At 39.6% G+C, this 17094-nt stretch overlaps 1 protein-coding gene across 2 annotated transcripts in view; it reads right to left on the bottom strand.

Moving 5' to 3' along the window:
* Nucleotides 1-6082: 6082 nt before the first annotated feature.
* Nucleotides 6083-17094, bottom strand: part of deptor (DEP domain containing MTOR-interacting protein) — a 34223-nt gene continuing 23211 nt past the window's right edge. For both annotated transcript variants that reach the window (XM_085802231.1, XM_085802230.1), the window contains exons 9-10: nucleotides 16084-16188; nucleotides 6083-10865 (exon numbers count right to left, since the gene is read on the bottom strand). In XM_085802231.1, the coding sequence (XP_085658357.1) occupies nucleotides 10743-10865; nucleotides 16084-16188 (228 nt within the window). In that variant the 3' untranslated portion in view covers nucleotides 6083-10742. The remainder of the gene's footprint in view (nucleotides 10866-16083; nucleotides 16189-17094) is intronic.

The raw sequence follows: 17094 nt of genomic DNA, 5'->3' as shown, positions 1-17094 counted from the left end.
TTTCAGACGTGCGCAGTTAACGAATGGACCGCACCATTTTCTCTTTAGCGGCGGGGGTGGGGGGGTATGAGAGCCCATGTAAGATGTCTTTCCAACATAATAAAGCTACTTGTATATAAATGCCTATTAGCCTAATTGTATTGTCTGTTATTTAATCTAGTGCGTAAACTGTAGTTCATGATTCAGTTAAAAGTTCAACCATAGCAGCCTACATTTACATGACATTTGAATGCTCCCCCTCCCCCCCTTTAGACCTCTGACTGTGGGTTTTGGTTTTTACCTTCTTTTTAAAGTCTATGGTTTTTACAGTATAGCATTAAAAGCTGGACTCACCTATGTGTGCCCTTTGAAATACTGGTAGCCTAATGTTGGTGTGTTAATGGATTAAAACTGCAGGTTGTGTGACAGATAGTGAGACAGTTGATCATTTTTTGGTTTTACTTTGTATTCATGGTCGCTGCAGTCCCTGGTGGTTTACGACTGACAGCTGCTCTCTATGGACTCAAAGGCCAACAGACCTAACGATCTGCCCAGTGGATGAACCACAATCCTTTCTTCTCTCCATGTCCCATTTTTTTATATATCATCTATTCATTGCTCTTGACGTACCCTCTCTGTTCTCCCCTTTATCTGTCCCATTTTATTAATTAGTTTCACCCTTTTTTCTTTCCTTCCCGTGCTCTCCCTCTTTCTCTCTTCCTAGTCCTAATCTGTTCATCCTCCTTCTGCGTACCTGTCCATCCCAACTGTGGCTCTGTTGAATAAATGCATCAGTCACATGGTAGAGTTGATCCACAGGTCATTTAGCTCAGCACCATATGGTCCAACTGTGAGGCTTCATAAAGTTTTTTAAAGTCACTGCACCACACAACAAATAGGCCTACTATCTGCTTATTGCAGGCGCTCGTCTTTCCTGGTGCTCAGGTTGGACTGTGTTTGACTGTAACATTACTGTCACACACACACACACACACACACAAGAACTGCTTCATACTTCAGTAAATACATCAGATCTGCACAAAACGCTGCTCAGACACCCTGTATCTGCATACAAGCAAGCTTGTAATAGTTTGGTGGCAGGAATACATCCTTCATTCCTTCATACACCTCACAGTGCGTATATATAGTTTGGATCTGCTGTCTCATTTTGTGTGCATGAGGTGATATGCGACAGATGTCACATTTCCAAAACCTGGATGTTAAAGCATTGGAAGACTTGGTGGCACTACATTATGGATAGAAGGTAAAAAATAAAAATAAAAACTTTGACAGCCAATTATACTTAGTTTGACACTGAGAAGGTTTAGGGATGTATTATCCATACAAAATACAAATTCTTTTTTGAATGAAACTGTAAGCACATAACATTTTTTCTATATAGTTTTTCCTCCAGGATGCTGCATCTCAGGAGAACTGAACAGCAGTCGACATAATTGTTGTTTTCCTGTTTCTCGTGACATCTGTGGTGATAGACAGTCTTTGTTGTTTAATACTCCCTGTTTGTGCTGGACCAACATATTGTAATAATAAAAATGATCAAACTACACCACTGCCTCTTGTATTTCCTCTACCGTCCTATAATTATTACAAACAAGCCACCATTGTTGCTTCGACAAACAGAGAGAGCATCATTTCTGTGTAGCAAAGGATTTCTCCCAGGAAACAGGAAGCCCCTGACTAGTGTTTAGAAGAGCACAAGCTTGAAGTGGCTGAAAGACGGATGTGATGGATGTTTATTGTGCGGCACCAATCAGCAAGAGGCAAAATAGTGAAACTTATTAATATGAAAAAGCATAAAATGTGGAGTCAAATAAAAATCCAGGAGAAGAATTCTGCAGCCTCATGCGGTTTCAGGAACAGCAGCATTTAATAATGTGAGTTTTCCTTTTTTATTTGATTTTGTCTTTCGAGCCAGAGTTCCACACAGACAAACACACACACACACCTGAAGCCCCCGGCCCTACATTTTTAAGACGCAGGGATAACCCGAGGCATGAAGCTTAACACTCTGCCACAGTGACAGACAGCACAGTTCACCGTGTCATTTGCACACACAATGAGCTGCATTTAAACCAGCAGAAGAAACCTGGTTTGTTTGTCTTATAAGCTCAGGCAAAAGATCTGGACAAGTTCAAATAGAGTTGTCAGATACAAGGGTCTGCATAGTGAAGTGAGGCGCACGAACAAACACCTTGTGCTGTGAATGTAGACCTTTTTCTGCTGGACACACACACACACACACACACACACACACACACACACACACACACACACACACACACACACACTGCTCTTGAGTCCTGTGTTAATAACAAACAGCAGGTTAATATGAGGGCAGCAGTGGACTGAAGTGACCGCAGCCTTCTGATTAGCCCAACTAGTCACAGTTATTAGCCGGCTTGTCATCTGGTACCAGGCCTGCCGTTCCCAGAGAGCTTCTAAGCTGACACTTCTTAAGGTCATGGTTCATTATGCAGTTTTTCATGGTGGTACACATGGTTGGAGGTGATTTATTCAAGAAAATATTTTGTTTTTTATTTAAGAAGAACAGGAAGCTGCTGAAATAGTTGTGACCAAGGTATCTTTATCTTTGATATGTAGTGTGCAATGGCTGGGGCAGTAGGTTACACAGTGAGGATTTTTAATTTACCATTTTTAGTCGCATCAGCGCGGTCGATCCATCCACTTCTTGTTTCTGAAATATGACAACAACAACTGGCTGCGTTTACACCAAATTGTGTATCCTGGCATTCAAGGTCCCCTGACTTTCACGCCAGAGACATATGTCATTTAAAATCAAATGTTTTGCCGACTATTGAATGGATGTATTGACACTGTGTGCATGGTGTTTGGATTAAAGCAATGAGACAGCACATGGGTGATATCACTGACTTTCAAATAAGGTAAAAGTAAAATAAGTAAAACAATTGCCTCGCTCATGACCTGCATCCTAACCAAGCCTTGAAAAGGAGCCTTTCCATTACCCATACAAGTATCAAATGTATTCATTCTTCCAGTTACAGCTCTAAGTTGGTAAAACAATTTCTGAAGAAGAAATGCGATTGAACAAAGGTGTTTTACTGCCAAAGCGGCTGGCCAAATTCACAGAGCCGGCTGCCACAGTCCAAGAAGCATTTGGCAGGTGGCTAACATTTCTGCTCGCTGTGACTTGTCCTGAGCTCTTCGCCTGTGGGGAGGGAAGCAGAGGACAGGAGACAATTCACTTGAAAACCCTGTAATCATGCCTCAGAGCCATTCAGTCCATCAACCTGAGCAGGCACTGAAACATTCCTTTTCTTCAGCTGTGCAAGTCTTTTCTTTTCTTTTCTTTTCTTTTCTTTTCTTTTCTACATATAATAACTGTGATAACCTATATTTAATCAAGGCAGCGGTCACACTTACTGGTGCTCTTTGTCAAAATAACTTATTAAACCATTTAGTATATTGTGTTCCACTGAGTCCTCTTTCATTTTGCTCTGTCATAATGTAAAGTATGATACTTCTTTAAAAAAAAATATATAGAAGCATAATAATAGCCTGAAACAACATCTTTATACCACCCAGCATTAAAAAAAAACATGTTATTGTTATTTCTGAGAGAATAGATTTTTCCAGCAGATTTTAATTTCTCAGAGTCATAGTCATTCAGTATTCAGTATTCAGTATTTACAGGATATTAATCAAGATTGAAGAAAAATACTGTTCACACTTAAAGAAATAGGTAGAAGTCAAATGTCATATCTGTGTCAAACTTTCTCCTGGAAAAAACTGAAGAGCTGCTGCTTTAGCTTTGAAAAAAAAGAAAAGAAAAGAAAGAAAAAAGAACCCCGTCCCCAACACATGATGATAACCACATTTTTCGGGGTTTTTCTTTTATTTGACTGTCATTCTCTATTACATGTTTGAAGATCGGTATGTTTGAAGACAGTCACTTGTTTAAATCCAGTTTGGCCTGAGTGAATTTCCATCACATTTAATCATAATCAAAGAAATAGTAATGTGAAGAGTAGAGTGACACATTGTGTTTTTTCTGTCCTGGTCTGACACTGGGTGAAACCACATCACAACCTAACTTTCAATGTACCTTATGTACTCCCTTATACAGTATACTCCCTTATTTTGGCTGCTGTCACAGCCATGAGAGAGTTTTTTATGTGTATTAATTACTTGATCTTGGCTTATGCCGCCTGCATTGGTGTTTCTTTAATTGGACCAACTGGGCTTTTCAAACCTTAATATGGTCTTATAATATATGCCACTTGGTGATCACTTTCATCCCAGCTTCTCAGAGAGCGAACATTTTTAGTGTGTTGGCCTCAGTTGGAATTGGACTCCTTACTTTGGCAGTGTGACTGTGATTCTGTATGCACCGAGCTACGGCACGTTGTATCAACACATTACTCTCCAAGGGCCCATGAATAGAACACAATTTGCTAATAAAAATGTTCACAAATCCCCCCAAAACATCATTACTGTTTGCAACATATTTGTTCTAAAACAGACATCTTTGAATAATTGAATTTCAAATAACAAAGCTATACTGTCTGTGCAAATGTAAAAGTATAGTTTTGTTTCTATGCACTTATTCTTTTCAAGAAACACATTTTACTGTTTGATTCTCTGGAGTTTTGACTATTACACTCTAACTGCTGTCTTCCTTTCCCTTAAGCAAAAAATGTCCAGCAAGTTGTTGCTATATCAGGTTCCTCCTGTGTGTGCAGTCAGTCTATAATTTCCCTCTAATGCACAGTACAGCTCTGTGTAAAGAGCAGAAACGCAGATACACAGACAGACACACACAGGACTAGATGTAATGTTGAATGAGCAGAAGCAAAGTGAAGGTTAGAGGCTGAGCTATTCACTGGATGTGTGGATGCAAGGACAGGTGAATAAAAGGACAGATAAGTGGATGACAGGTAGTGGCGGTCTCATCTGATAAGCCCTATTCTAGTTACTGTATCTGTCCGGGAAAATAAAAGGTTACAAAAGAGAAAGGGAGGTGAGGGTTGGGATGGAGGGGACTGCAGTCAGTGCAAAGTCACACGAGCAACTGTGAGTGTCAAGACAAAATGACAAAACCCTGTGATGTACAGTAGTCCAGCATCATTTATTTATAGTTCACCTAAATTATCTTCCCAGTTGAGCAGATTATTGACAATATATATATATTATATATATATTGGTTGGCTGGGTGATTTTTTCATTTGCACACCCTGATAACTCAGAACTGTATCTGTGTATGTGAGTGTGTGTGTTTGTGAGTGTGTAAAAGAGAGAGAGAGAGAGAGATTAGGAATGCCATGGGGAAATCTGCAGAGGTGTCGGGGAGCTCAGAGGATTACCCAGCTATGCCATTATAAATGTCATCAAACCTCCCAAAAATACTAAAGACACGAGATAAGAGCAGGTTAATAAAGACTTTATGGTGATGACTACAAATTAACAACAACAATGCCAGGCTGACTCATAATTTAGTCTCTCAGTGAAATACACTGTCCAAAGAATTATTATTATATTATAATTATAACCTTTATTTATTCTCGGATACCATTGAGGAAAGTCCTCATTTACAATGGTGTCGAGAGAACAACAATACAGACAGAAATTACAGCAAGAAGAACAAAGGTTTACATAAGAAAATATTGGGAAACAAGTAAGAAAAGTTAACACAGTCAAACAGTCTTGATCAGGTACAAGTAAAACAATTACAATCCAGGTTTGAGCCGAGGAATTTGAACTGCTGTACCGATGGGAGAGATTCTAACTTTAAGATTTTCTGTAGACTCTGTAGAATAACAGAGATATGAAAACATTATACAGACTCTCTGGAGTAGCACAGGACTACCACCTGCTGGCAACTGTGTAGTAATGCAACTATGAAAATCAAAAGCGGTGTCACCAATGTACCTGAATGAGGTTATGCCTTAACCTTGTATAAATGACAAGGCCTGTGGCTTGAAACGGCTGAAAGCAAATGAATGGACATGTGGTCTTATGTGGACAGTACTTTGTACATATGGTTTTATTTGACTTACTTTTAAATGCTATTTAAAAATGTGAGGATGAAAACACAAACACAGAATGAGATCAGTTTGTTTATTAAACACTTGATTAACTGTTTAACACATTAGAACATCTGAATCAGCTTCATTTGCTTCGTCAAAAACAGACTGCGGTACAGTGAGCTTATTGTCCTCCAACCCAACATTCAGTCTCTGATAGCGGAGAAGTAAAGAAGAAAACACACATCTGTACCTGCTAAAAAAAAACATCTGCACTCTCACTCTGGCCTCATGAGGTGAACATAACGCAAAGAATCCCTTTAATTAGAGTATGAACCTGACAACAGCACAATGTAGACGACGGTGGTGGTGAAATACATTCTGTCAGACGTTTCCTTTTGAAACCAAAGTTGTGCTATTTAAAAAGCTTGCTTCTGTAAAACACTGATTGTCAATAGAACAGAACAAGAGGTGAGATGACCAGCAGCAGCAAAATCAAGTCTTAAGGCGAATGCTTTCAGGCTTATTGTTGAGCAGCAGTCAGTGAGCTGGTTTCAGCCAACTATGACCACACAGAACTCTGTACAAAAATACACGTGACGCATCTCTGCAGTGGAGCTTTTGTCACCTCTCTGCCTCACTTCTGCATATTTCTGTTTCCCCAAACCCTTCAGAGACCATAATCGCCCTTTGTCCCCTTTACAAACTGCCTTCAGACAAACATGCAACATTTTCCATCTCTTTTTATCAGAAAAACAACCCTCTATCCACAGACACAGTAAAAAGGAGAATACAGAGTTGAAAAAATTCAGGTAGGCAGGTTTTTCATTAAGGAAAAAAAGAAAAAGTGAACCCATGCTCAGAGTGGATATGAACCGTTGAAGTCTAATGGCATCTCTACGGGAAAGTAATGAAAATCTTTGATTCAAGAATGACTAATGGCTGCAGTAATTTCTGCCATGTTACCTGCTGAAACAATATTGAAAGCTATGGGACACCCCAGTAGCATTACCTGGTTTAAATCCAGCCTACTCCCCCACCCCGTCTCCACTGACATTCCCGTCTCTCGCTCACTGTTGCTGTCATGACAAAGGCAGAAATAGCCTTTAAAAGAATATTGAAATCTTTGTATCTGGTTATTGTACATAAATTATATGTTATATAGAAGCCCAACGAAAATAATGCTGATCAACTTTGCACAAATAATGCATTAAAAACTGTGTATTATGTGGCAGCATCCAACAACATGAATGTTTTGTATTGAGTAAGTAAGATAAAATGTCATGAATGTCAACCAGAGAATATCACCGGTGTCTGAAAAGCTAAAAAAAAAAATTCTGTAACAGTTTATTTCCAATGTTGGTGCAGGAAGCATGTGGAAACAAAGACTGGCGAAGGCCCAGAGCAACTTCACTTATCAGATAACACATTCCTACGAGTCAATTGACTGAAGAAGTGCTTTGGATTAAGAACTAATGCTACATAAGCACAGATTTACAGGAATCATGCATTTCACTGCTTACAACACGCAAGCACACTGAGAAACACCAATGACATGTCCGCTGAATAACGCACCTTGGACACTTTTGGAGGCAGTTTGATGACATTAAATTCAACCGCTTGGCAATAAAAACTTCCTGAATTAACGTATTTTTCCCCGAAATGAACTGAAAAAAGTTTAGTTGCAGCACTTGTGCTTAATTTTTTTTTCTAGTAAGTAATACTTTCACTACAGGACTAAATTAAGTAAGTGTCCAGTGAACCAGGCAGTGTTGTTTTGTCTAAAACAGACAGACACATACTATATGAGCACTATGAGCATCATTTATCCACACTCTTTTTTTATATATAAAATAATTGTGTACTTTCAATTATGGTCGTTTCATGCTATTATGTCTAAGCACATGATGGCACAGTCCATAAACATACAGTTAGTTCAGATGTTATTTTGGAGGGTTACGATGTAGAGATCCATGTATCTAAACCTCAAACCTGCTATAATTCAGTTAACTTTCACTTTACCTCTGGATCCAGACCATTTCATTTCAATCAAATTCCAAAAAATAAAAAAAGTTTCACATTTACCCATGGTTGCATCGAGCCAATCAGTTTCAGATTAATTTGTGCAGGTTTTCTGCCGCTTCGGTGAATTGGAGGTGGATTTCATTTTGATTGTGGTCTACACAGAATTGAAAACAACAAGGTCTTTTCAGAATCTGATGGCCATAGATTTTGCTGTCACTGGGTTTCTGAGGAGGTATTGATATTTCTTCAGTAGAAAAAGTAGCTCCATTGAAAATGATTGACAGAGTGCTGACGACACTTCCATATTTGATATGGCAGCGTTGAGCTCGTATAATCAGACACATAGACCTCATATTTCAAATACACTTCCCATGTATGCTGAAATTTCCAATTACCTTCCAACCTTATCATCTTTCATGATTTTTGGATTTAACGGAACGATGTTCTGCTTTTAGTGATCATATCATATCATTGGTTTCAAAATAAAGGTGTCAGATTGTATTTTCACAAGGAATATGTACATTTAAATGTTCAAAATGTAAATGTTATTCCAAAAACGAAAGCTTCAGTCGCCTAAGTGCTTTTGTCGATAAAACAATTGTTTATAATTCAAGTGCTCATATGTACAGTCATTCTACTCCTTATATTTTTCAAATATCAAATAAAAACATAAATTGCAGATACAATATTTTAAGGGCAATATAATCTACTACTGTTCACTACTGTCTGCTACTTAATAGAGCTGTACATAGCCCCTATTATAGTTAAGAACTTATTTTGGCATCGTCACTGCCTGGTATAGAACATACCTACTTTTTTATCTGTAGTCAATAAATGTTACACTTCTTAGAAATATTTCCTAAAGGTATTTCAGAACTGAGAACTCTTAATAGTAAATATACATACAATATTTACTTTCTTTCAAGCTCATACAATGAACGTCTTCTTGTATCATTATGGTTAGGTTAGGGTCTACATGTCAGGCATCATCTTAAAAAACAAGTAAAATATGCCACAGGGAGTTTTACATGGTCATGGCCAAATTGTTTCACTGCTGTAGCAGTTTAAATTTGCAGATTAAAGGTGGAGTAAACAATTCAACCAACACAATTTTTGTCAAACTCAGATCATCTCCTATGTGTCCACTCTGTGTGTGCTAAACAAACATCTGGTGTTCCTACACAGCCCTGGATCTGTAAATGAGGAATATTGGGGAATAAGAGAAAGAGAAGAGAGAAAAGAAGAGAAAAGAGGAATTGATGCAGTGGGAATGAGACGTAATAAATTTGGCAATTATGGTATGGTAGCGATAGTGTGTCAATTTATGTTATCTATGTTAGGTTTGCAGGAACAGTCTTCTGGCACATTTACTGTGTCATCCTAGTATTGGTTCAAACAAGGTGCAAAAGGTTTTACAGCCATAATTTTCACCAGCAGATTGGATTGATTTGGACTGATGGATCATTTTAAAAGTTACATCACATAATATTACCATCCTTGTTAGTGTAGCTAAAAAAAAACCTATGGTCCACTCCTCTCTAAATCAAACAAATAAACCTACCCTCAATAGTTTATTTTCCTTTTCTTTTGTAGGTATGTAATTAGTCTGATGATGTTCTGTACTGCAAATTTGTTTTCCTTCACCAATCATAAAGAAACTCAACTTCAATGCTACGTACTGAAAACACTCCAGTCCACAATTTTGTCATTACTTTGCTTTGGAAATGTGCAACCATGAAGTTGGAAGTCAGATCATTTAAAGGAAGACTTAAAGGGACAGTGTCCATTTGTTTTGTTGTCAAATTCAAATATGAACAGTCTTTCTCCTGTCTTGCTTACTCCACCTTTAATGAGGCTTGATCCTGTAAACACAATGTTTAGAAGCAGGGCTTCTTTCTTGGTTTGTGCGTAAAGGTCTGATAACTTTCCATCTATATGTTGTGCCTGTTAATGTCATTTACACTCTATCACTGCACTTTTATTATGTACATTTACAAATTTCTAGCAGCTGTGTATAAATCAATTTACTACCCACTGCCACTGGGTTCTCACTTGACAAGTGTAGAAATGTATCTTTTAACTACTACAGATATAGTATAAGTGTGCTGCCTGTTCGTCCCAGCAGAGGGCAGGGTTGAGCGGTCAGGAGCTCAGGCCCAGGGTTGGAAACAAACTGGGGGAGAGTTCAGTGAATGTGTGGACATTAATATTCATCCTTACTGTTACGCTTTCAGCTCGTATTTGCTCATCTCCAGGTTTCCAATGGCAAAAATCATGTTTCACATCCTTTGAAATGTCCAGCAACAGATTCATGAAGCAGTTCAGGTTGAAAACTGAAACCAAAACAGGGAACTTGGGTTTTCCTACTCCACACATAAAGTCTTAAGACTGAGAGTCACGATGAGGCGGATGCATCCCCATCTGTAGGAGTGGTGGTTCTTGCACTTTCCCTTGCTAGTGAAATTCAAAGAAAAACTACCTGTGTGTTTTACCAACAGGTTGAATCATTTACTTGACTCGAACACCCACATTCTTGAGCACACACAGTTTCTCAGTCATCCTTGTTCAAACACCGTTGGAACAGTGAGTTGCAGTATAGAGTTGTCTACGCTTCTCCGTCGGTGTGGTTTTGAGGTCAAGTATTAAACCTTCTAGTCCCCACATAATTATTGAACCAGTCTTCTACGAGGCCTTCTCTCGTAGCCGGTCTCACACCTATACCTCCTCCATCACCTCCATGACGATTGTCCGGGGTCCAGTTAGGATCAGGTTGCTGACGGTCCGGTAGTCGTGGGAGAGGACGTTGAGTCCGTTCACCGACACCACGAAGTGACACACCTGGAGAAGAAGGGACAGAGGGGAAAGAGTTGGTTGATGATTTGGCAGTAACACTGTCAAATCACTGATCTTCCCTTTTCTCCAGGCTTGAAGGTACTGCAGCTCTGAAAGTCAATCAATGCCTTGTTTCAGAGATAGGCAAATGCATCGCCACTCGCTAGGATGTATTCGTCAGTGTTGTGCTGGAATGTAATGAACATAGGACTCATTGTGCAAGAGGATATGTTTCTATTGATTAAGTTGTGGCTTGGGTTGCTACTGGAACCCACTGTGAATCTGATTGCTCGCTCATAGTCCCTCTCTAGATCAAAAGGTTAATGTTTCATCCTCTAATGGTAAATATTTCATGGATTATTCCAGGAAGAAATCTGGATTTTTGTTGAGTTACTTCTTTTGGGTTTTTCGTGACTTGATTCTTGCTATAGTGAGAGAGAGACAGGAAAGTTTGGAAGACATATTATATTATATATATTATATACAGTATATTATATTATATATATAGCATATAAAAATGTATAGTTGAGTCATGCCTGCACTTAATGCTTTCCGACGCTTTCCCATTATTACTTCAGCAGTCAAACCCATATTGCTGTGTGAGTTATTCTATGTTCTTTATGCCGGTTGTATTATTGCTTGTTGTCTCTCTCATGATAAAACTTTGTGATTCAATTAACAGTTTATTTAACAGTGTTTACTTGGTGCAGCCTTCCTTTTAAAATAATGGATCTGCAATTGCAGTGCAGGTAATAAACCCCACTAAATTGAACCTCTAGCAGAGGAGGCGGCAGTGAGACACAGAGAGAAGTTGCAAAACAGTCACAGCTCCAACAGTCAACACTGATAGTGCTAACCGACATGAAGTTGTAAGTGGAGCTAAATTACACCAGGTACAACATGACAGCCACGCTCCAATCACTCCCCCGTCGTGCCTGATTCCTCCCTCCCTTATCGCTCTTTAACCACCACTCCAACTCGGCGGCACTGATAAAAACAACAGCGGCTTCTCTTGTAACACGATGCTGTAGTTCTTACTGCTGCGGTTTGGTTGGTGTTGTTTTTTGCAAGCTATTACAAAAGCATGCTCACACAATATATAAGCACTCTCACTTCATTGGCCCCCTTAAAGTCGTCCAAAAGCTCTGCGAGATGCAAAAAAAAAAGCACGATGGATGTCAGAAAGACTAACACACACCTTACACAACACATAATTATTCTGTTTCCTATATAGGCTATAAATCAATTGCACATGTGGATTGCTGAGTGATGATGGCAGAAAAACTTTTACAGATGTGTTACATGTTCCTCAGATGCAGAAAACATCACACTCACAGGGAGCGACTATTCAAACCTTCCCTCCTCCTTACATTAACTGGTGATACACCAAACAGAGCGTGGTGAAAACGCGCAAATAGAGGTTGCTATTTTTGGTTATTTTCGCAACAATTGCTTCTAAATGCATTTTTCCGGTGCTCCTAAATGTTTCAGGAAAGGAGAGATCAAAATAGGCAGAGGGAAAGAGTGGAAGGAGAGATTAAGAGTGATAGAGAGAAGGAAGAAAAAATCCTGGCTGTTAATCCTGTGCTGCAGAGGAATTTCAGCCTCTCACTGTAATCACATCTAAACCTCTGCAGCCGATATCACACTGCTTCACATAAGTCAATGTTCTGTCCGACATGCATTTCTGGACACGCTCTCTTCTTCCTTTACTTCTAATCATTTCTCTCTCCCTGTTCTACCTTTTCTGTCAACCTCTTTAACTCCCTCCCGACACCTCCCCCCCTCTTTCTCTCCCACTGACGCTTCTCTCCTTTCAGTCTGTGGGGTTGTTAGTCTTGGCTGGGGCCCAGCTGGACTCAATGGCTCCTTGCACTCCGAGGGTTAAAAATTGCTCTCACACAGAGAAAGAAAAGAGACAGAATCCGCCGTAAAAGAGAAGACGTATGGAGAGTATAAACATCACGTGAGGAGGCCACACTGAGATATTTAACTTACATGCAGTGATATCAGCTGTGTTGAACGTGGGGGTCGTTCTTTACAGAAATATAAACTGGTGATGGACGACCCGAGGCCATGTTTGAACTCATGTCACTTGAGGAATCAGAAAGCCAGAGAGAGTCAGAATAACTGGGTGAATTGGAAACACACACTGGGAGGCTCCATGGATGGTTTGGTGTTTAAATGACATCAGTGTGAAGTTACAGCCAGGAGGCCGGTTAGCTTAGCTTAGTTTAGCATAAAGACTGGAGGCAGGGGGAATAGAAACACTTATCCTGCCTCTATCCAAAGGTAAAGGGGCAACATTTCCCAGGCGCAGTGGAGGCAAAGGCATGTGTGTTTTCAGTATGTGTCTTTGAAACCAATTCATAGATCTAGTTTCCTTAGAGTTATATTCAAGGGAAGATGTTTTTACCATTAGAGCTGCAGTTACACACTTTGTTTGGCAAAGAAATGACTCACTCATCTCTGTATTTTCTATGTCGCTTTGTGAGATTTGGCAGAATAGCCAGTATCAAAGGTCATATTTACAAGGTTGTATTGTACTGAGCCGTGTATTTACATTTCTACCTACATTAAATATGTGAAAAAGCACATAAAGTTTTTTTATATATATATATATATATATATATATATATATATATACAACTGACAGCAGGCGTGTGAGAAATCAAACTGCGATGATCTCCTGGGCAATGAATGAGGCGTCATGATCCCCTAAAACTGAACAACCAATTAGTCAGGGGGTAAAAATCTGACTTAATCCACACAGCGTCTGCCTGGTTTACAGCTCAGTAATTAACACACCACATTTTGTTTGTTTGATCCAAACAATGTGAAAAAAAAGACAAGTTGTGGTTTCACAGAGAGTTAGGTGTGGGATTTCTTGGCCTGGAGTCTGCTGGTTGCCTGGCAACTTCTCAGTAAAGACAAGACTGCAGGAGAATCTCAGGAAAAAAAGCAAATAAACCAATACGACCATCTCCCGATATGTGATAGTATTTCTTTAAGAGAGAATCAGACTGTTAGATAACTACTGTATATGTAGCCGTATGTCCACCGTCAAGTGGACATAATTATGTGAAATCAATCAGTAATGGTGTAGAATCAATCTAAAAAAAATAAGAATTAAATCTCGTGCATATAAATAATCCTACTCCAGTTCAAATTCTGATTCATCGGACCTTAAAATCATCTCATCTTTAAATGTTGAAATGAAGGTCAAGAGACTTAACATTTATCTACGTGGTCCAAATACTGGAACAGGACACATAGTTCACTTCACACACATAAGGGTGTGCAAACATGCAGCACAGTACCGAATGCACAAATGGACACAAAGCGAGACAAACGCATGCCCTGCTCTACCTACAGCCTTATAAAAGTGCATTAGAAGTGGCCCTAAGAGTGATGTAATTGCACAGTTACATAAGTGCTTGAATCCATTACATACAGAGAGCTGATGTGTACGTCGGAGTGCGGTGGAGAAAAATAGAAAAAAAGGAAAGTGGCACAGACAGATGGAGAAGCAGCGTTTGAAAGCAACAAGAAGAGCTTGGTGATGAGTTCAATGGGTGTAAGTTTCTCATCTGGCTTTTTGCCTGGACCCCAGTGCCAGCACCGCACAACACAGCATTCCCTCCACTAGATTGTGTTACTGCCTAATTACACATCAATAAAACTACTCAGGTGAGATGGAACAAGACTAATGCTGTAGGAACTGCAGTGTGTGTTTGTGTTGTGAACGCACAAGTACTCTAGTCCGGTGATGCTAGGAATTTAATCTACAATGACGTCACTTTGAGGATTGGATATCGCCGACATAAGAATTTGGTTTACAGTAGCTTTGTTTTTTAAACAGCCTCATGGTCATAAACGTAAGTCAACACATAAAAAGTTATGTTACATCTTCATCTGGAAACACAACACACGATTAAGTTAAAATGACAACATCAAGCAAGTAGGTCACACAATCAGTTCAAGATAGCTGCGCACACAAAGACATAAAGGCAACACACTTTACAAGTGTACTGACACTTTTAGGACCGATTGTGTGAACCATGAAACATGTTTCCATGGTAAAACAAACAGACAAAAAAAACAAAACATGACAGTTAACAGTGACCAGAGCAGAAGTGATATTATTTTCTAATCCATTTCCTCTTTCAGTACTAACACTTGAGCTGCTCTCCATCTGCCTCCTTCCTCATCCTCCACATTCTTCACTGCTCAGCCACCTCATGCATCTTCTTTCTGACCTCACACCCAGATAACATCCTCTTCAGGTCTGCAAAGTTGGATTTCACTGCCATTATGCTGAGCTGAATTTCCAGTTTTCTCTGTATAAAAAAGTCTGGCATTTTAAACACCAGAGAAAAATGTCCATTGGACACTTCTGATTATTTTAATTTAACAGTTACACTAAAACACAATCCTCATGCTTTCTCTTCCAAATTTCTCCTCCAAGTCATATGCCTCTCTGCTCCTCGCTCTCTCCTCCCTCTCCATGTTGTGATTAATGTCGCTACGGTCTGCATTCCCAGGATTCCTTGCTGCAGCCCTCCTTAAATACCTTCATGCCCGCTGTGGCAGCAAAACCCATCAGTGCCCCATTCTCCTCCTTCCTGACTTTCTTCCTCTCACAACACTTTTCCTGCTGCTGTACAGTGGGCTGAAGTTAGACAAAGCATCCTTCCTCACAGCTGTCCAACTCATCTCACAGGCTACACTTAGATATAACATTACATATTTAAAAGCATATGTCACTTCGCAGCATAGCCACAAACCAAGGCAAACATTAAGTTTTGATTTTGATCTCTCTGAATTCAATAACAACCGCTCCCTTCTGCACTCATTATAATGTATTGTAAGTCACAGCCATGGACATAACAAAAAATCAGAAAAGACAAAGACACTCCCTTCACTAGAAGCAGTGATGTTTCAACAGGTGGAAACATTTTGGTGTATTTTCTAAATGTCGATAACCACTAGCAAAGAGAGAGTTGAAAGTACTGCATGTATCAGACAGGCTAATTACAACACAGGAATTCTCCTTTGCGCTGCTTCGCCTCCCTTCATCTAACCTTCAAGCTTTGGTCTATTTATACTACAGGCGAGGGCATCTACCTCTCTTTCTTTGGTTCATCCTTTTATCCCACAGGTGAACTGAGGGAGGAAACCCACTGAGGTTCACACTCACTGGTATGCGCAACATATAGCTCACCTTCATGCCTGCAGCAGCTGCAGGTCCACCGGGGTCCACGGCCTGGATGTGACAGGGTTTGCTGCCTCGCACCACAAAACCCCAGCCCACAGCGTCGCCTACGATCTGAGGGACACAAAGAACATCTGAAATGTTGATATAAGGTGAGATAAGGGAGACCGGGGATGGTTGTAACAAAGGGATGGTTGTGACGTGGCTCTATGAAGAAGTGTGTAGGTTTTACAGCCCAAAAACATTTTTTTTGGTCAGAAACTAATCTTTTAGACCAAATCCAAGTTCTGACTAGTATCGATACCGTTGGCGTTTGAATTAGGTAACTTGTATAAGATGAAAGAGCAGGTTCTTAGGTAAAATGTGAGTCATTTCATCAATGTTTATATCAAACCACCATGCTGGTACAGCTGGTCAAACAATGACTGACAGGGGTGGGGATGGTTGTTACACCTTTTATCTTTGTTGTTTTATTAAGTGTCATTAAGTGTCACCATCTTTCCTGGAATTTTACCCGGATTATGAGCTGCTTCTGACTTCCTGCTGAAGGTTTCCATTCATACACACCGTTCATTGGTATTATTAGAATATGTTCTTTAATACAGTTTTCTAATGTTAGGATCCACACCACTGTCACTGCTTATTTAGCCGTCAGTGATGGGGTTTTTTGTTCATACTGAACCACAGGAAGATGCTTTAGTGTTGGAACATGTACAATAAACTTACATAGATCCATATTTTTTGGTTTCGTCTCAGTTTTTAGTTTTTAATCTCACTGTTACAATTTACCCCAGGTTGTGTTACAACCTACCCACACATCAAATAGTGAATTCTGTGATATAGTTTAAGAAGTTCAAGGCACTGCTACTTGTAGTGGACAAATGAGGGTATTCTGTGTCAAAATTTGAGAGCCCTACCATGAACACTATGCAAGTTATATGAGCTGAGACAAAAAATGTTATAACCATCCCCGGTCTCCCCTATTACTGTTTTTAATGCACATGCTTAGTGTTGCAACAC

Source organism: Trachurus japonicus, chromosome 16, assembly GCF_045865225.1.
Source record: "Trachurus japonicus isolate A0001 chromosome 16, Traja_1.0".
In the NCBI taxonomy this organism is placed as follows: domain Eukaryota; kingdom Metazoa; phylum Chordata; class Actinopteri; order Carangiformes; family Carangidae; genus Trachurus; species Trachurus japonicus.
This window is presented reverse-complemented; position numbering and strand designations above follow the sequence as displayed.